Below are 19,776 nucleotides of genomic sequence, written 5' to 3' on the forward strand. Positions count from 1 at the left end.
CGCTAAAGTGACGAGATCACACATACCTGCTGCAAACGTGCCTGCAAGGATTGATGTCCCTAAAAGTAGAGGACATGACGCCAACTCAAGAATGCATGAGCATGGCGCCAACGTCCCATCTCTCAATGATGGTGACGTTGTGGCTAGGCCCACGGCTCCCGCCAAGAAGCGCGGGAGGCCCATAGGTTCGATGGATTCTCGCCCAAGAAAGAAAGCGAGTTCGGCACAAAATAATCCATTAATCATCGATGTAAATAATCCATCTCATGAGAATATTCCGGATTATGGTTATGTCCAAGAGACATCATTGGGGGACGCTCCAATGTCAGAACCAACTCCAGAGAATAGAGAGATCTCCATAAATTACACTAGTGTACATGAGATGATGGATAGAAATTCTATGGCGATTGATGATGCATTTGCATATCATATTGCAAAAGGAATTATAGAATATGATGATATCGAACCTCGCTCTGTTGAAGAATGTCAACAAAGAGCGGATTGGCCTAAATGGAAAGATGCAATCCAGGTTGAATTGGATTCACTAACAAAGAGACAGGTATTTGGGCCTGTAACGCAGACACCCCCAAGTGTAAAGCCTGTTGGCCATAAATGGGTCTTTGTTAGAAAGCGTAATGAGAAAAACGAGGTTGTTAGATACAAAGCCCGCCTTGTGGCGCAAGGTTTCTCACAACGCCCTGGAATTGACTACGAGGAGACATATTCTCCCGTAATGGACGTTATAACGTTCCGCTACCTTGTCAGTTTGGTAGTTTCCGAAAAACTTGACATGCAGCTTATGGATGTGGTTACAGCATATCTCTATGGGGATCTAGATTCAGAGATATATATGAAGGTTCCAGATGGACTTCAATTACCCAAATCAAGTGGCTCTAAACCACGGAGCGCGTTTTCAATAAGATTAAAACGCTCACTATATGGATTAAAACAATCCGGACGGATGTGGTATAACCGTCTAAGTGGCTACTTGATTGGGAAGGGATATATTAACAATGAAATATGCCCATGCGTGTTCATTAAAAGAACAAGTTCCGGATTTGCAATCGTAGCAGTTTATGTCGATGACATGAACCTAATTGGAACTCTAGATGAGTTGAAGGAAACTGCTAAATACTTGAAATCCGAATTTGAGATGAAAGATCTTGGGAAAACACGGTTTTGTCTCGGTTTAGAACTCGAGCACCGTAGTGATGGAATCTTGATCCATCAGTCTGCATATACTCAGAAAATCCTAAGGCGCTTTAATGAAGATAAAGCAAAGCCTACGAGTACTCCCATGATCGGCCGTAGTCTTGAGCCCGGAAAAGATCCGTTTCGTCCAAGGGATGAGGACGAAGAACCATTAGAGGCCGAGGTGCCCTATTTGAGTGCAATAGGCGCATTATTGTACTTAGCTCAATGCACAAGACCGGATATCTCATTCGCAGTGAACTTGTTAGCTCGACATAGCTCTGCGCCAACACGCCGCCATTGGATTGGTATAAAGATAATCTTTCGATACCTAAGAGGTACGATTGATATGAGCCTATTCTATCCCTACAGAGAGAAAAGGAATGACGGAAAATTGGGATTGGACCCCAAAAGGCAAAACGCCCCCGTCCATGGAATGGCCGCCGGCCATGTTGCCGCCGCCGACGCCGCCACCGCTCATGGTGGCCGGCGTTCTCCTATCTCCCTCCATCAAAACGACAATGATGTCTTGATGGGTTTTGCTGATGCAGGGTACCTCTCTGACCCTCACAAAGGTCGCTCCCAAACTGGTTATGTCTTTACCATGGGAAGCACTGCGATATCTTGGAGGTCTACAAAACAGACCCTTGTTGCTACTTCCTAAAATCATGCAGAGATTATTGCTCTACATGAAGCTGTACGTGAATGTGTATGGCTAAGGTCTGTAATTCGACACATTCAAGGAAGTTGTGGTTTGAAGTCTACCACAAATGAACCTACATGCATTTATGAGGATAATGCAGCTTGTATTGAACAAATGAAGTTAGGTTTCATCAAGGGCGACAACACCAAGCATATATCGCCTAAGTTCTTTTATAATCAGCAACAACAATCACTTCTAAAGATTGAAGTGAATCAAATCTGATCAGAGGATAATGTAGCGGACTTATTCACTAAGTCGTTACCTAAATCCACCTTCGAGAAACATGTGAAGAGCATCGGATTGAGAAAGTTATCCGAACTCCCACGATTATAGCAATCAGGGGGAGATATCGACATCAGGGGGAGTTATGATGTCTACATGTTCGATCTCGAAGAGTGAAGGACGTGTTGTGCTCTTTTTGTCCTTCGACCAGGGTTATTTTTATCCCACAGGGTTTTTGTTACCTGGCAAGGTTTTTAACGAGGCAACGGATGAAGCGTCACCACCAAGTTTGAAGCGGCACAAGGGGGAGTGTTGAAGGAATATCGATTTAGTGTGCCTTATCAAACTAGGAGTAGCAATAGGAGAGAAGGTTCTAGATTTCCCAATCCTACACGGATTGGTATTCCTTGTAACATTAGAACTAGCACTTTGTAATCCCTATATATAGGGCTCCTATTCTCAATAATAAGAACACATCTCTCTCATCAATCTCTCTCAAATACATTATACTTAAACAAATTTTAGTTTATCAGAACATTGCTTTCAAAATGTTGTATATCGTTTTGGTTTGATAGACAGTGATAATCATGTGAGACTTTGAAATAAATATAAAATTCCACACTTTTATTATCTGTGACATATATACTGTGCAATATATGTATATATGTAACTGGAATCTACATCTACCATTCACAGTACATTGAGATGGATAGGTATTTTTTTTTATTACAATAACTTAACTCATATGAAAAATGTGTCAAGCACTTCCAGAGAATTAGTTTATTTTGCAATAATGCATGGATTTATCTTTTTTTGTGGATAAGAATTGGACTTCTAACGCTATGAATTCCATCAGACCACACCAGCGATGCAGACACATGTGATTGTACTTCATCTGGCAAACCTTTTCCGGCAACTGTCACATCAAAAGTCTTCTCCTCATTCAAGGACTTGAAGGAAAGAACTTGAGGCACCACTTTGACGTCAACTTGAGTAGAGTTGGCGAATATTGTGGCCTTGTAAGTGGAGTTTGCAAGGCCAACATTCTTAACTTTTCTGTGAAATTTCAACGAAAAAGATCTGTTTGGTGTGACAACGGCTGCTAGTGAAGGGTAATTGTGATCCTGTAAAGATCCTTTGTCAGAGCCTGTAGAGCAAGTGCTGTTATCTCCTGATATAAGTCTAACATCGGCCTGATCCAAGACCGAGCATAGCAACTTTACGTAGTCTTCCTTAGAAGCTTCATACACAAGCCCTGGGTCTATAGCTTTGACAGGATTGATATGTCCAGATCCATAAGCAAATTCACCAGCGGCACTGCTATTGTCAGTAACATTCATGGGAGAAGCTGTAGTCATAAGAGATGATTTGATGGATGCTGGAGACCAATTAGGATGGAATGCTTTAACATATGCAGCTGTACCAGCCGCGTGCGGACAAGACATAGAGGTTCCAGATAGTATACTATATTTGACATGCCTTGCGTCTTGAAGACTCTCTGTAACTGAAGCAATAGGTGAAAAGGCAGCCAAAATAGTAACCCCTGGGGCGCTTATATCTGGCTTGATAATTTCTGGTAGAATTAAATTTGGTCCACGTGAAGAGAAGGAAGCAACAACAGGTGCGTCTGTATCCCTTTCTTCTTCACTTCTTAGTATGTTTACTCGAGGATCTTTCGTGGAGTTCGTGTACAACTTTATCAGACTATGCTCTTTGCCGGCAAAAGCTGTTGCAGGAAAGGGTACAATTTCAGAAACATCATCATAATCAACTCTCAAAATGAAGCCTACTGCTCCAGAAACATAGGCCTCATCAACTCTGTTAGGCACGTCACATAACACAACCTTTCCCTTAACTAAACCACTGTCTAAGCAGCCGTATGAACATCTCCCAGCTTCGAACTCGGAGCAATTACTTGAAGCATCTTTTCCATAGATCAATGGAAAACTTGTCCCATTTAATTTGAAAGTGTTTACTGAAGCCCCAACCATCGTCGTTCCATTTTCGAGAACAACCTTGTCAATGATCCTACGATCAGTACTACTTGCTGCGACTGTAAGTATCCATGGTGCTACACTTGAAACACTTGAATCAACAGGACCACCGTTGCCTGCAGAATTTGATGTAAGTATCCCCTTTGCCATTGCATGGAAAGCCCCGATAGCAATAGGGTCATGCTGTAATAAAGATGCAACCGGGTTTCCTAATGAAACTGTAATGATGTCAACTCCATCTGCAATAGCATCATCAAAGGCAGCCAATATAGCATCAGTAGGGCACCCAAGAGCACCACATACTTTATACGCAGCAATTCTCGCTGAGGGAACCCCTCCTCTTGCAGTACCTTGTGCTAGTCCATAAAAGCTCACATTCTTTATAGCGTTCCCTGCTGCAGTTGAGGCTGTGTGGGTTCCATGGCCTTGTTCATCCCTTGCAGATTCTGAAGATGAATTGTAAAACCGAGCTCCAATTAGCTTCTTGTTGCAAGTGAAATTTTGGCCACCTTCACAAGCACCTTTCCACTTCTTGGGCGGAGGACCAAAACCATCATCTTTAAAGCTCTCCGATTCAGGCCAAATTCCAGTGTCAATGACACCAATAACGGTATCACTCTCAACACTGACATTTCGTTTTATTTTCTCATGGAAACCGATAAAGTCCCAAGATCTTGTTGTCTGAGGATGGAGAATTCTGCTTGGAAATACAGAGACTACTTCCTTCATGTTAGCAAGCCTTTCCCTTTCCCGGTCAGTGAGCTTTGCAGCAAATCCACTGAAACTCCTTTTGTAACTTCTTGTCAACAAATTTGCTGCGGAGTTGCTGTCGACAACTTTTTGGAGTAAACCAAGGTGGTGAGACATTGGTGAGTACACCTCATTATCGGGAAGTGAACCAAGGTACACAATGTGGACCGTTCTGTTTTCATCAATGGCTTGGCACAGGAAGAAGTTGAAGGTTAGTATAAGAGTGGGGAAAGCATAAGAAAATAGGATAGCTACATGCTTAGCCATTGTTTTTTATCGATGCTCTAAAATGTTGCTAGTGAAGAGTGCTTTATACTGAGATTAATAATGCAGTACCACATCTCCATTATGCATCCAGATTTTATTTCCCTTAACATACGATTCATCTTTGGCATTGCAGTTAACCATAATATGATTTTTTTTTTCCTTCATAACAATTCAAATTCATATTGTCCATTCCATCTATGTAAGAAGTTCCAGATTAGCCTTGATAATTTCTAAGAGTGTTGCAAATCCATGGATTTAGCTCTGGTGCAATATATAAGAAAGTATGCATATATAGCTATGAACTAAATATCACCTAAAAGAAGGTTATATTCATACAAATTGTTACACATTCTGCTTTGTTGGTGATTTTGTTCTTGGCCAAATTGAAAAATCCTTGATTTCATTATCATATTTGCCCTTGCTGATTATCCTTGATAATTTCTAAGAATGCTGCGAATTCCTGGATTTATCCTTGGTGCAATAAGAGAGTATGCATATATGGCTATGAATTAACTATCACCTAAAAGAAGGTAATATTCATACAAATAGTTACACATTCTGCTTTGTTGGTGATTTTGTTCTTGGCCAAATTGAAAAAAACTTGATTTCATTATCATATTTGCCCTTGCTGATCAGCCTTGATAATATCTAAGAATGTTGTGAATTCCTGGATTTATCTCTGGTGCAATAAGAAAGTTTGCATGTATAGTTATGAACTAAGTATCACCTAAAAGAAGGTTATATTCATGCAAATAGTTACACATTTTGCTTTGTTGGTGATTATTTGGAGTGATCTTAAATATACACATAGAGTGAATCGAATTCAGGTGTATGGGAAATGTTGGGCGTTTGATCATCTAGACACTCTTGGCCATAATATGTAAGTGTGTGTGTATATAATTTTGCTCAGGTGTGGATATCCGTACCTAAGCAAAAGGTACGGATTTCCAGTTTTTACCCAGTTTTTTTATCACACATTTACATCTTGACCGTTCAGTTTTTAGGTCCTAATGTATAGATCATCTCTACAAATTTTTAGCCAAATTGATGATCGTTAAGACATCCAAAACTGCAATTTACACGAACGAACTGAATCTGTCGAACTGGAACCGTTCGTGTTCATTATTGTAAACAGTTTTGAATGCCTTAACGATCATCAAATTGGCTGAAATTTTTCAGAGATGATCTATACATTAGGACCTAAAAACTGAATAGTTAAGATGTAAATGTGTGATCAAAAAGTGAGTAAAAATTGGAAATCCGTAGCTAAGCAAAATGTGCGAATATCTGTACCTGAGAAGTCCTGTATATATATATATATATATATATATATATATATATATATATTTTATATATACATTTAGGTTTTGATGGAGTACAGAGTCATGCATATACCACACACACACACACCTCTGACATTGTCATGTAATGCAACTTCTCATACATTGGAGCAAGAGTTTGGAATGTATAATAGTCGAACAGACACATATGAACTTCTCATTTTATATCAAATATAATTCTTGAGATCTAGTTATCTGGGCAGCATTAGCTAGGTTCACTAATACTTGTACATCATGGCATGTGCTTGTTTATAGTGTTTTGGTTTATGAGTAGACAATAATTTTCTTGATAATAAAATAAAATTATATGTCACTCATATCAGTAATATGAACTATAACTGAAATTTGACACCATTATATTGTATGTGACATATCCATACAGTCTATGAAAATGAGTGGCAGTGGGTCGTAGACGAATTAGCATAGCTGCATGCGATATTGCATTACTCCAAGCAGATGTAAGGAGATTGGTGTGCATTACCAATTTCCGCGAGACCATTTGGGTGTGTACATGAGAATATGATGTCCAACATCAGTCCCATTGCAATAACCATCGAAAGTCTTCGATGTAAACTCTCTAGCAATGTCAAATCCAATTGACTGAATAGGATGATCTGAGGAGTGAGCCCGTTGTCATATGATGTTTGCTAGGAGTGTAGCAGAAGTAGCATTACAAGTGGACAGTGGCACAACACGTGACCAGTGTGTTTGCGTGTCAACCAACATCATGAGATATTTAAACGTCCGCAAGTTGGTTAAACTAGTCCACAGAATCCCCATAAATTCTATGTAAGAACAAAATGAGCATTTTTATATCCTTTGCATAGGATGGTCTTAGTCCTAACTTCCCTAAGGAGCATGCTTTATAAATGAGCGAGAGGCTTTAGAAGCAACCAATGAGAATTTTGGTTAGACTTGAGCGTCTGAATTGCTATTTTGAATCAAGTTGGTGATTTCAACATCACCTAGGGCGCCATCACCATGATGGACGCCATCCATGGCGTCATGGATAGGGACTGCGCCAGCCCTAGGCTAGTGGTGGACAGAGGCGATGCCCTAGGCAGCAGCGTCGGTCACACTTAGTCTAAGAATCAACTTTTGATTCATGTTTCATTTCGCTCGAGAAAAAAGATGTCCATGTGAAGTCTTTAGTAGACGGATTATCATATCATGACTAGGATGATCTATCCTGTCGTGACAAAGCCAATATATATCTAAATCTACGAAATCTTCTGTTATAACTTTATTGGATTTTATAGCTCGAATAGTGACATAGATTCCACTAGAGAGACACATAAACTTCTCTAAGATGCGCCTTTGTTCGCAATCATTAGAGGTATTGCAAAGGAACTCATTTTCGTTCTCTACATGCGTTTTCGCATGGAATCCGTTGGCTATTCATAGGTGCGATTGACCCTAGGAGTGTAGAGAGTTTCTGTGACAGTAATTAATTAAGGTGCCTTTTGGCAAAGGGAACTTGGGCTATTCCATGTCCTTGAATTAATACTGATGGCCCAGCCATCGTAGTCACAGAAGTCATATGCTCAGAATCAAAGTGGAGTCATAAAGAACTCGAAATTTTATTCATAAGCCAACAGAGTTACATCATTGTCTCTTTGACCAAAGAAAATCTAATCCAAAATGCTAGCTAATGCAAAAAAATGGTAGTCGTCTAACTTCTTTCGGTAATTCCAAAATAAATGTGACCAGGTGAGTAGAGAGATGTCGGTGGAGCAAGGCTCGGTTAAGTACCACTAATCTCAGAACCTTCTTAGACATCACACTTATTTTGGGTGAGCTTACTTTGAAGAAAGACTTAAACCATTGGCATTTACTACAAAGTATATGGCAATTGCCTATTATATCTCTTGGAAAAATAAAGACTTAAACATAATTGGTGATCTATTGATCCAAGCCAGATTTGTAGTCTTCAACCCTTCACTCTAGATCATCTTCTTGATGTTCTTGTTCCATGTAGTGAGCTTCTCTTGCTTCACAATATGCTTCGTAGGAGGTGACGATTTCTTCACGAGCTCTATAAATGTGTGCCCAATGATCAGACACTCCACATCGAGAACATACATCTCTTTGCTCAAACTCCATTGATTGAGGCGCTTTGAAAGCGTCATTTAGATGGCTCTTAGTGTTGGTGGCTCCACCAACATGGCCAGAAGGTTTGCCTCCCTCTCTTTTTCCACGTTGACCTCTTCGGTTCCGTGTTCGCCTATATTGGCGGTTACCTTCCCAAGTAGAGCGATTATATGGACCAGAACGTCCAGAAGTATCCCTAAGGTTAGGGTTTCGCTCTTGGCGCCTTCTCTTAGGGGCGTGACTATAATTGGATTCTGGAATATGCTATATTTCCACGGATCTCGAATTATAGTTCTTCACAAGGATGTTGTCATGCTTTTCAGCGACATTCATAGCTCCAATGAGCTCATGAAGCTTTGTGATCCGTCCTACAGCAACATCGATTCGATAGTTCTTAGCAACCATCAATGCAGAGACAGGGAAGGTAGAGAGAGTCTTCTCAATCAACATCGCATCTGTGATCTCTTTACCACAGAATTCCATTAAGGATTTAATGCGAAGTGCTTCTGAGTTCTAGTCAAGAACTGACTTGAAATCACAGAACGGAGGCTATGCCATCTCACTTCTAGGTCAGGAAGCAGGGAGTCACGGATGTTGCCAAATCTTTCTTCGAGTGAGACCCACAGCCTTCTGGGGTCTTCTTCATTCATACACTCGTACTGGAGTGAATCATCCATATGACGAGTCATTAGGATGATGGCTTTCGCCTTATTTGCCTCTAAGGCTGCTCTATTTGCTTCCAAATCTTGAGCTTGCTCAACAGCTAGCACGTCCTGGTTAGGCTCGAGAATCGTATCTAGGATTCCATCGGCCTTGAGATGCTGGCGGACATCAGGAACCCACCTGTGATATTCAGAGCTAGTTGTTCCCAATGGAGCAAAGTCCAATTTGTTCAGGTTACTCATCCTGAAAGAGAACAAGAAATTAGGGTTAGTTTCAGAGCGAAAAAAACTACCACGAAAACATATAAAAATTTTGAGCGTAGTCGCTTCCAAGAAATTAGGGTTTTTCTGAGCGTAGTCACTTCCAAGAAAATCCGATTCCAAGAGGGGTTTTAGATTAGATCGAAACAACGATGTATGTGGTCGATCGTTTTCTTCTCAACAAACTCTAAGTTTGGAGGACTCTACAAGCTCCAAGCTTGGACCCCACAGTTCGGCTTAATTAGGTCTCCCCTATGATGAAGAAAGGGGGGTAGAAGAAGGGAGGTTGCAAGTCCCCGAGAAAACAAGAGAAAAAGAATAAAAACTTCAAAACGGAAACTTTTAGTAAAGCATACCTCTTAGGATTGTAGAACGTATTTGGTCCTTGTTGTAGGATTTGGAGGCGAGCTTTAGTCCTAGTCCAAGGAAGTAGACTTTGTAGGATTTTAGCGTGGTCGCGGAGTAGCGGGGGTTGCGGAATCATGGGGTCGCAGGTTCGCGGAGTCGAGGTGCTGTGAGGATGCCTCGAGGCCGCGAGGATGCTGCAGATATGTCGCTAGGCTACTGGGATGCCAGTTGCCGCGAGGGGGGATGTTGCGAGGACTATTGAGGGATCGCTGCGAGGATGCTGCGAGGTCGTTGCGGAGATGCTGCAGAGATGCCGCGAGGTCACCGTGGGGGCAGCGAGCGAGCGTAGGGCTGCGGGGGCAGCAGATGCAAGGCATGCTCGCGGGGTCTATTTATCACGGGGTCGCGTGGTCAAAGTGTCGCTGGGTTGCGAACGTGAGAGTAGGCGAGACTTCGCGGGCACTGCAGGGGCAGCGAGGCTAACCTGGTAGGGTTAGCGTTGAGTTGCGATGCAAGGTTTTGAAAGCTACGATTTTTAGGGTTTCAGGGTAGGGCTTTGTGCTAATAACGTGTTTTAGAGAAACGGTAATTGAGAGAGAGTTGCTGTGTACTTTCATTGATAATAGGGGCCTATTTATATAAAGAATTACAATGCATAGAATCTGAATCATACAAGGAAAGGTAATCATACATTGAATATGAATCTCTAAGATTCTTCTAGTTAAACCCTATTACCACTAGGTCAAGTAACCTAGAGTTTGGGCCAGACACATATTCTGGATTTATTTGAACAGTTTACAAGTTTTAGTCCTCTTTCTCTCTGTTTTTGTTTTTGTTTTTTTTAAGGAAGTGGAAAAGTAATATATGTTATATAAGAGGCCCAAAACAAAACAAACACTAAAAAAATTAAGAGAAGTTTTAAATACACACCTCAAATTACTTAATACACACTTCATACTGAATACACCACCCATTTGATTTCTCATTATAATATTTTACTAAATACACAATCCAAATATCCTTAATCTCAAAAATCATGAAATATCCTATTATTTGACTATATTAAGGCTACCATTTAATATGATTAGTATATTCTAGTTTATTAATTGATGTTTTGTAAATAACCATATTGATTACTTGTGTTAATTATTGAGAAATCCATAAAGATTTAATATTATTCCTTTAAATAGATACATATAAATAGGTTTTTTATTATTTGAGTTCTCATTCACCAAACACCATGTTGAACAAGTATAAAATTATGAGTTGAACATTTAACCAAAACTATATCAGTAGTTTCTCCACAATGGCGGAACTGCAAAGTTGTCATTAGAGGGGCCAAACAAATTAACAATTACAAAATTTTTTCACCCGTGATGTTATATATTAGAAAATAAATAATCCATTATCTCTTAAAAAAAAAGAAGGAAATTAACTAAAAAAAAGGAAAAAAACGAAGGAAATTAACTAAAAAAAGGAAATTTGACATGCATAGCAGCAGAATTTGAAAACCGTAGTCAAGAAATATGGGACTCAACCCCATGCTTCAAAACCTGCCCTGGCACTTCCTCCCACACTCAACATCACCCAACTTACTACCTGAAGATCAGAATCATATAATTAATATCGCCAGAATCTGAATAGATCTTGAGTAGCTTTCTTGCCGAGAACGAATCAAAAAGACCCCAAGTGATTAATTGGGTATGCATTTGGGTGATCTGGGCCAAGCTCTGACATGAATCCAGAACCGAGAAGGTACGGGGTTTAAGCAAAGAGGGCTTAAGAGAAGAAGAAGAAAAGTGGTGCGCGGATGAGATATAAAGATTTGACTTTGTGGGTTCTGCATTAGTTCATTCATATGGCTTCCTTCGTTTTTTACCGTATCGGCTTGGATAACGGCAGTGAAGTGGGTAATCTAAATTGTGTGGAGAGAAAGACGCCAGCAAGGCAGGCACCAAGGGCGTACTCCAGACGCACCCAAAGATATAACGATTATGAATGTGAGGCCCCTTTTAGGTGGAAAGTGGAATCAAGTCCGGGCATTGACTCTGATTCAATTCCGATTAGGAGATCGATGGCGTCAACCTCTTCTCGTCGTCAATGGAAATACGATGTGTTTCTCAAATACGATGTATTCTGCACTAAATCAGAAAGGAATTCTCACCTTTATGGATGACCCAGAGCTTGAGAAAGGAAAATCCATTAGGCCTGAACTTTTAGCTGCAACTGAGGAGTCTAGGTCTGCGATTGTCATTCTCTCACCCACCTATGCTGATTCATCATGGTGCTTGGATGAACTCGTCAAGATTATTCAATGCATGAAAGATATGGGCCAACAAGTCCTCCCCGTCTTCTACGGCGTGGATCCTTCTGATGTGCGGCACCAAAGGGGAAGGTTTCAGCTCAAAAGGGAAACCCAAGTAGATGTGGAAGTAAGGGAACATGAAGAAGTTTATGGGAAGAATGAGGACAGACTAAATGCGTGGAGAGCTGCTTTGACTGAGGTCGCCAATCTTTCTGGCTGGGATTCCTGGAATTATTCGTAGGTCTCCTTCCTCCATGCTACTCATATATGTTTCAAAATGAATGTTCTATATGATTTAAATTGGTTTTGATTTTTCTGATTAAGGGATGGATACGAATGGAGAGAATGAACATCCAGTAAATTTGAGAGACTCACTGGATTACCATTTTGCATTTACTTAATGTTGCCAAATGTTAATATTGTTTTTGCCAGTTACGTTACATTGCTAAGTTTCTAACTCACAGTTTTATCTAAATTTTCTCAGACCTGAATCAACTTTAATTGATTAATCATATACTGAAGAAGTCCGTGTATACATCTTCAAGTGTTGACAAGGGCTTCATAGGAATGGATTCCCGCATTCATGATCTAATAAGCAATTACATATATCCACAGCTTGGTGGGGTGCGTTTTATAGGGATCCATGGCATGCGGGGCATAGGTAAGACAACACTTGCTCGAGCTATCCATGATGATATTTGTCAGGATTTTGACCGAACCTGCTTTCTTTCCAATGTTAGAGAAATGTCTAAAAACAATGGCCTAGTTTCTCTACAAGAAAAACTTCTTTCCAAAATCCTGATGGCAAAAATTAAAAATATAGAGGATGAATACACAGGAGCTGCTATGATAGGAAGGCGGTTGTGTAGAATAAAGGTGCTTGTTGTTATTGATGATGTGGATCAGTTGACAAAATTAGAGAAATTGGCTGAAAGTCGCAACTGGTTTGGTCCAGGGAGTAGAATCATCATAACCACCACAGATTTTCAGTTGCTAAAGGCACATGATGTTGATGCTACATACAAGGCTAACGGGTTAAACTCTAATGAAGCACTTCAACTTTTGAGTTTGAAGGCTTTTAAGAAATTTCCCCCACCAGAAGATTATTTGCACCTGTGCCACCATATTTTAGGGTATGCTCAGGGGCTTCCATTGGCTCTCGTGGTTTTAGGTTCTTTTCTCTTTGGTAGAAGCACTGATGAATGGACAAGTGCAACAGATAGGCTAAAGAACACACCACATAAACGCATTATTGAGGTGCTTTGGATTAGTTTTGATGGACTGGATGAAAGGGACAGAGAAATATTCCTACATATTGCTTGCTTTTACAAGGGGAAGGATAAGGATCGTGTGACACAAATACTAGACTATTGCCAGCTAGACCCTGTCATTGGTTTAAGTGTTCTTGCAGATAGATCTCTAATAACTTTCTCCAACAACGAACTGTGGATGCATGATTTGCTACAAGAAATGGGCTGGGAAATTGTTCGGGAACAGTCTCCTAAAGAGCCAGGCAAACGTAGTAGATTATGGTCTCATGAAGACATCAACGATGTGCTGAAGGGAAATAAGGTAAGAGTTTGATAATGAGAAAAAAAGAAGCCAAGCATATTATTATTTGTGTTCAGCACTTCAATTATTCTGTAAAAAAGAAATAAGGCAGATTTACTTGTAGTCTGCTTAGGTCTTGGTATTGTTTGTGTTCTGCACTTGAGTTATTATTCTTTTTGTTCATTAACAGGGAACAGATTCAATCCAAGGCAAGGTAATGGAGTTGACTAAATTACAAGTGGCTCATTGGAATCCAGAAGCCTTTTCAAATTTGTCTCAACTGAGTTCTTAATGTCGACCTTCCCAAAGGCCTCAGTTGTCTTTCTAATTCCTTGAGACTCCTCGAATGGACTGGGTATCCCTTAAGATCTCTCCCACAACATTTTGAAGCAGATGAACTTGTTGAACTTAACTTGTGCCACAGCAACATTGAACAGCTTTGGAAGGGAACAAAGGTGTGGCTATTAGTTAATAACTTAATACTCTTCTTGTTTATCTGTAAGAAGCAACTTGTCTGCTCTGTATGGTGGCTCACTGTTTCAATTTTATGTGCAGAATTTTGAGAAGTTGAAGTTTATCAAACTCTGCCATTCTCAAAACATTGTGGAGACCCCAGACCTTGTAGGCGTTCAGAATCTTGAGAGTTTAGATCTTGAAGGATGTGAGAATTTGGTAAGAGTCTATCAATCCCTTGGATTTCTCAAAAAGCTTATTGTCCTGAATCTTAAAGGTCTCGAGAGTCTGCCAAGTAGAATTGAAATGGAATCTCTTGAAATATTAATTATTTCTAGCTGCTTAAAAGTTAAGAAGATTCCTGAGTTTGTTGGAAATATGGAACGTTTGTCGGTGCTTTATCTTGATGAGACTGCCATTGTGGAACTGCCTGTGTCAATTGAACGGCTAAATGGCCTTGTGTCATTGAATCTGAGCAACTGCAGAAATCTTGTCTGTCTTCCGATTGAAGTCTATTAAAAATCTTAATCTTTCTGGATGCTTGAAACTCGGCAAACATCAGGTAAATGTGGGGGAGATGGACTGTTTTGAGGAAAATGATGTGAATAGTGGTTCTGCAATAGAAATGTCATCTACCCATGATCTCATAAAATATGTGAGAGGATCAGTCTTTCATGGATGCGAAGTAGTTTGGGGATCTGTAAATAAGTTCTTGCCTTCTGGATTGCTGCAAAAAGTAAATACAAAGCCAATGAGTATCCGCTTGCCTATATCTGGTCTGTGTAATTTAACATATCTGAACCTAAGTAATTGCAATCTTGGTGAAGGAGCATTTGCCAATGAATTTGGTTACTTTCCTTCTTTGGTGACCTTGAATCTAAGTGGAAACAATTTTGTTCGTCTTCCTTCAGGCATTGGATTGCTTTCTAAGCTTGAGAACTTTAACTTGGAGAATTGCAAGAGACTTCAAGAGTTGTCAGACCTACCATCAAATAGTATACTGGATTTAAGGGCGGATGGTTGTACTTCACTGAAATACTTGTTTGATGCATCAAATTTGAACAGATTAAACAAATCATATTTCAATTTCATCAATTGCTTCAATCTAAATGGCAATCAAGGATGCAATAACATAGCATTTGAAATGCTGAAGACATTCATTTATCAGGTACTCCCTCTCTCAGTGTGTGTGTGCGTTTCTGCTCATATACTTAGACATTAATTAACTAACAACCTATCTTTTCTTGCACAGGCAATCTCCAATAAGAGGGAAACTTTTCAAATTGTAATTCCTGGAAGTTATATTCCTGACTGGTTCAACCATTGGAGTTTTGGGTGTTCATTAAGTATATCTTTACCTGCACATTGGAATAACAGTCAGTTTATGGGATTTGCTTTGTGTGCGGTTTTTGTACTCCATGAGCACCAACGGGTGGATGAGCTTTATACATATGAATTTAAGACTTTTAATGCAACACATCATCTTGTATGTTGCCTGAAGCTTGATGGAAGAGAATTGGGTGTATATGGCAGACAGCCTGCATTTCGCTTTAGTGAAAAATTTTGCCAGGTTGAGTCAGATCATCTGTGGCTATTCTATGTATCTCGTGATAAATACTTTGGTATAGAGTGGTGGCCTAACAGTTCCAGTCAGGTTGAGTTCTTATTTGAAACCAGAGGGCCAGGTCTGATGGTGAAGGAGTGTGGAGTCCATCTGATATATGAGCAAGATGTGCAAGAATTGAACCAAACAACCACTCAATGAAGCAGTAGGATGTCTTCTTATGAGGATATATTGATTGGTTTTGACATTCCAGTTGCAGGGGAAATCAGTTGCACTGGTAGCAGAACTTGCACGGTAGAAGAATTGTAGGACTGGCAGAAATATAGGGGATCCACCACTGGCCACTACAATTGAGGGCTTTCTGATCCCATTGTTGGAAATGAGTTGCAGAACATGAATGGCCAATGTCTCCTCTTCTCTCAATTGAATTTCTGCAGTAATTACATTCTGGAGCTCCCTTGCCTTCATCTTTTGCAGTTAGGTGAGTCTTGATCACTCTAGATTTGATAGTTTGCCTAGTTATTAGTTGACTCCCCAAGTTATTTCTAAATGACACTATAATCTTACTTGCATAACCGATATTATTGAAGTAGTTTTACAATAAACTGAATTGCCTCTCTGTAGTTAGTTTGATAGGAAAAGCATATAAAGCTTCTCATATTGATTATAGTCTATAAGCTATCAGTACACTTGTAGGCTTGCACCATTAAGATTATACTTTTATACCGTGTACTCATGTAGAGTGATGTGCTGTTACAGTGAATTTTAAGTAACCTTGCATTAAATTATGTGGCTCCCCTTGAAATGATGACTGGGCCTTTTTATACAGTAAACCAACAAAATTTAGGGATGCTAAATTTTCTTTGGAAGTCCATCCTTGTATCATTGGACGCATTTTTAGCAATTTGCTGGTACAGGGTTGTGCCATCTTATGTTGCCATTAGCCATCGATTCTAGAGTCCATAAGAATGCATTGATTGCACCAACGTCCTGGTGCGTGGATCTAAATAACCAATGGCATTGGATTTTTCTGAATAAAATGTCTATCTCTGGTCCATCTAAAATAGTAGGCTTAGGGAAGATAGAAAGAATTGATGTTCAGTGTATATGATGAAGATATTGCTGTGAGAAATTCTAGAGGATAACCCTTTTGCCGGTTCATATATTTTTTCTCACAAAATTTTATTGACTTTTACCGTGTTCTGTAAATCTGCATTATGTTGCAGTGATCTTTCTGGCAATAAGGACTTTTCACATGCCAGGTTGATTGTATAAGTCTTTTTCATGCTCTCTGCAGGTTCAAGGTATTCCATTTGGTATAGATAGCGAGGGTCGAGGCAATACATAAATATAAAGATTACTTGAAATTTCCTTGAGTAGTGCAAAACTGCAAATTCATGTGGACTTGATCAGCTTACTTTCCTCCTTAAGCCTTCACTAATGAAACTTGAATTCATCAAGAAGGGGGAATATTCGTTTGATGTTGGTTTTAACTAAAGTTGGCTTGAAAGTGGAATTAACTGCTAGAAGTTTATAGAAAACATGGTCCTGTCTGTGCATATATGTTTGACGTATTTTGGCTGGACATAATACGTGTATTGCTTAAAATCTTCCTCACCAGTTTGCGTGAAGTTCTGTTTGGATGTAATGTAGTATTTTGAGGGGATGTACTTACTTTGCGTTTTGGTTTTATTTTGTTCTTTTTTCAATTATGTTCTACATAATATTGAAGTATTTGGGAGAGACTGTAAAAGAAAAACAAAATAAATCTGATGTTAAAAGAAATGCACAGCTTAGATGAGTCTCTGTGCTACTAGCATGAGAAATAGAAACAGAGGAAAATGACTAATACAAATGAATTAAGAGATTAAACAAACTGCTTCAAACAGGTGGACAAGCAAGGCTGTAAGAAAGCTCTAATTTTTTCTGCTGAAGATTAAAGCTCTAAATTCATTTGTGTATTATCATTCAAATATTTTCCTTGGTTTGAAAATGCTTGCTAGAGGGAGTGATACATTTAATGAAATTTCAAAATTGTCCAACTGTTTCCGATGAAAATCAGTGCACACTAATTTATCTGTATTGTAACTGTAGTGAAGCTAAACTAGCTGTGTAAACTTCCTGTCTATATGAGCATAACGTGCAGTCATGATCACAAATCTAGCCAAGTTGCTAACTACTCTCTCCCTCTACAATGCAGGGGCTGGTGCCAACTTGGTTTCAGGGACAGCCCCAAAACCCATCTTTTTGATGTTCAAGAACCCAAATCACAACGGTCAGCCCCCATGTCAAAGACTTCAAGAAAAACTCCTTGTGTCTTCAACTTGCAAAACCATTTCGACATCAGATTCGATGTGGCATGGTAAAGTCAGCATACAAGGACCTGTTTGCACTAATTGTCGTACCTCCAACGACAGCATCAAAGTTCTGTCAAGTACTTGCATGTATAGATTATGAGCATGCACTTCTGTACACTGACTAAAGATGTGATTTTAAGTTTTGCCCCAAGATATCATTGATAGACCAAATCACCGTAAGTGCCAGCACTGATCCCGTCAGACTTTGAGAAGGGCATGAATTCATTAGGACGAGCATACAGTAAGATTTTCACAGTAGCTGTAAACACATCAATACTAAATCCAGTGAGAATAGTTTTTATTTGTAATCTGATCTTTCATTACCTTAACCAAATTGTTGAAAGCACCTTCACCCTATTCTCAACTTTTTACCATTTGTTGTGTTCTCCCATGCCTTGGGGACAGACTCTGAATCTCTAAGTCCAAGGTTGCACCTGGAATTAATGGATACACTCCAGCTACCACAATTTATCATTTACTATCTGAGAAGTTGGTGATTGAAGTTGACCACCAATAAGGCTGCACTCCAGCTATGCCTTCAAATCTGGTAGTTGACAAGGCCTTGCAAATATATGGACCATGATGGTAGACCTGCAAAGTTTCAAGCTTCGCCGAGTTGAAGTAAACATTTGTTTGGCTTTTGGCTTCCATTGATATCTCTGGTCCAAGGATGGCTTGCAATTCATGTTTTGTCAAATCTAGAGCTGTGCAAATGGACAGAGAACCATCATATATTTGACAAAGCATATACTGGATCATTGATTAGAAGGGTACGGTGGGTCTCTATATCATTCAAATTTTATTGCAAAATCTCACATGCTATGTTGTATGACCAAACCTGAACTTCAATTATTGTACCTAGCACATGATTCCGTCATATATATGCAATATCATTTGGCCTACTATTTACCATATAATGTACTTGGCTCAGTGTAAACCTCATCATCAGAAAAGTATAGTGTGTACCATTTTCTTTAATTCTTTGTGTAATACGGACTTGTCTTCAAGTTATCTTCTTGATCAATTCATCTTTAGCTAGCAAAGTACTTTTGACCAAATTCAAAAAGATCCCTTCCCGACCGAGCCAGATTAGGAACTCAGATTAGGAAGACTGCCTTTCAACAACAATATACATTTATCTATTCATGAACTGTTAATTTTGATATCCACAGTACAATGTGCTTCTCTTTTTTCTTTTATTATTGGGAAAACATCACATGTATTTCATTCTAAAGATTCAAATCTAAAGAATCTGAAATTGTAGCTTAAGAATATCATGTTGCAAAATTTTGAAACTTGAATGGATAAATACTATCACTTGCTCTCCTTGATAAAGTAATTTGGGGTTCACATCCAAAACCAATTGACAATGAATGGAGTGGCCCAAACCCTTATAAACTCATAGGCAAGGTCCCATTTTTCCCTTGTGGAATGTATATATTCTCAACACGCCCCTGCATGTGTGGCGAATTTTCAAGCCATACACGTGGACAACTTGGGTGACGTGGAGCCCGTGTAGCCGTTAGGCACACACACGTGGGTACCCGCTCTGATACCATGAAACCAATTGGCAATGAATGGAGTGGCCCAAACCCTTATAAACTCATAGGCAAGGTCCCATTTTTCCCTTGTGGGATGTATATATTCTCAATGTTTAAGTATAATGTATTTGAGAGAGATTGATGAGAGAGATGTGTATTATTATTGAGAATAGGAG

At 39.6% G+C, this 19,776-nt stretch overlaps 4 protein-coding genes across 7 annotated transcripts; 3 read left to right on the top strand and 1 right to left on the bottom strand.

Annotated features, from left to right (window-relative positions):
* Positions 1–2,919: 2,919 nt before the first annotated feature.
* Positions 2,920–5,034, bottom strand: LOC112200677 (subtilisin-like protease SBT4.3). Its single transcript, XM_024341693.2, has one exon. It carries the CDS (start codon positions 4,975–4,977, stop codon positions 2,920–2,922), a length of 2,058 nt encoding a protein of 685 aa, XP_024197461.2. The 5' UTR covers positions 4,978–5,034.
* Positions 5,035–11,958: 6,924 nt separating this feature from the next.
* LOC112200685 (disease resistance protein RPV1) lies at positions 11,959–12,375 on the top strand. The gene has a single exon (XM_024341698.1). The coding sequence runs from the start codon at positions 11,959–11,961 to the stop codon at positions 12,373–12,375; it is 417 nt and encodes a 138-aa protein (XP_024197466.1).
* On the top strand, positions 12,231–19,007 carry LOC112173590 (disease resistance protein RUN1). 4 transcript variants are annotated; one of them, XM_024311282.2, is made up of 7 exons: positions 12,231–12,371; positions 12,619–13,706; positions 13,876–14,140; positions 14,241–14,357; positions 15,050–15,306; positions 15,391–16,183; positions 17,903–19,007. In XM_024311282.2, the coding sequence occupies exons 2-3, from the start codon at positions 12,702–12,704 to the stop codon at positions 13,975–13,977; spliced, it is 1,107 nt and encodes a 368-aa protein (XP_024167050.1). In that variant the 5' UTR covers positions 12,231–12,371; positions 12,619–12,701; the 3' UTR covers positions 13,978–14,140; positions 14,241–14,357; positions 15,050–15,306; positions 15,391–16,183; positions 17,903–19,007. The 4 variants fall into 4 exon arrangements, with proteins under 4 accessions (XP_024167050.1, XP_024167026.1, XP_024167035.1 ...); XM_024311258.2 differs by having other exon boundaries at positions 14,241–15,306; XM_024311267.2 differs by lacking the exon at positions 17,903–19,007 and adding an exon at positions 17,000–17,875 and having other exon boundaries at positions 14,241–15,306.
* Positions 14,032–15,903, top strand: LOC112200697 (TMV resistance protein N). Its single transcript, XM_024341708.1, has 5 exons — positions 14,032–14,040; positions 14,241–14,630; positions 14,701–15,157; positions 15,260–15,306; positions 15,391–15,903. Exons 1-5 carry the CDS (start codon positions 14,032–14,034, stop codon positions 15,901–15,903), a joined length of 1,416 nt encoding a protein of 471 aa, XP_024197476.1.
* Positions 19,008–19,776: the final 769 nt, after the last annotated feature.

The sequence above is a fragment of the Rosa chinensis genome, chromosome 1 (genome assembly GCF_002994745.2).
Source record: "Rosa chinensis cultivar Old Blush chromosome 1, RchiOBHm-V2, whole genome shotgun sequence".
Taxonomy (NCBI): Eukaryota; Viridiplantae; Streptophyta; class Magnoliopsida; order Rosales; family Rosaceae; genus Rosa; species Rosa chinensis.

Excerpts from the sequence above, each read along its gene's own strand:
- LOC112200677 (XM_024341693.2), bottom strand. The coding sequence starts at position 4,977 with ATGTCTCACCACCTTGGTTTACTCCAAAAAGTTGTCGACAGCAACTCC.
- LOC112200685 (XM_024341698.1), top strand. The coding sequence starts at position 11,959 with ATGTATTCTGCACTAAATCAGAAAGGAATTCTCACCTTTATGGATGAC.
- LOC112173590 (XM_024311258.2), top strand. The coding sequence starts at position 12,702 with ATGGATTCCCGCATTCATGATCTAATAAGCAATTACATATATCCACAG. Across the intron at positions 13,707-13,875 it reads ATGTGCTGAAGGGAAATAAG|GGAACAGATTCAATCCAAGG; the intron begins GTAAGAGTTTGA and ends GTTCATTAACAG.
- LOC112200697 (XM_024341708.1), top strand. Across the intron at positions 14,631-14,700 it reads TGAGCAACTGCAGAAATCTT|GTAAATGTGGGGGAGATGGA; the intron begins GTCTGTCTTCCG and ends GGCAAACATCAG. Across the intron at positions 15,158-15,259 it reads ACTGGATTTAAGGGCGGATG|GATGCAATAACATAGCATTT; the intron begins GTTGTACTTCAC and ends ATGGCAATCAAG.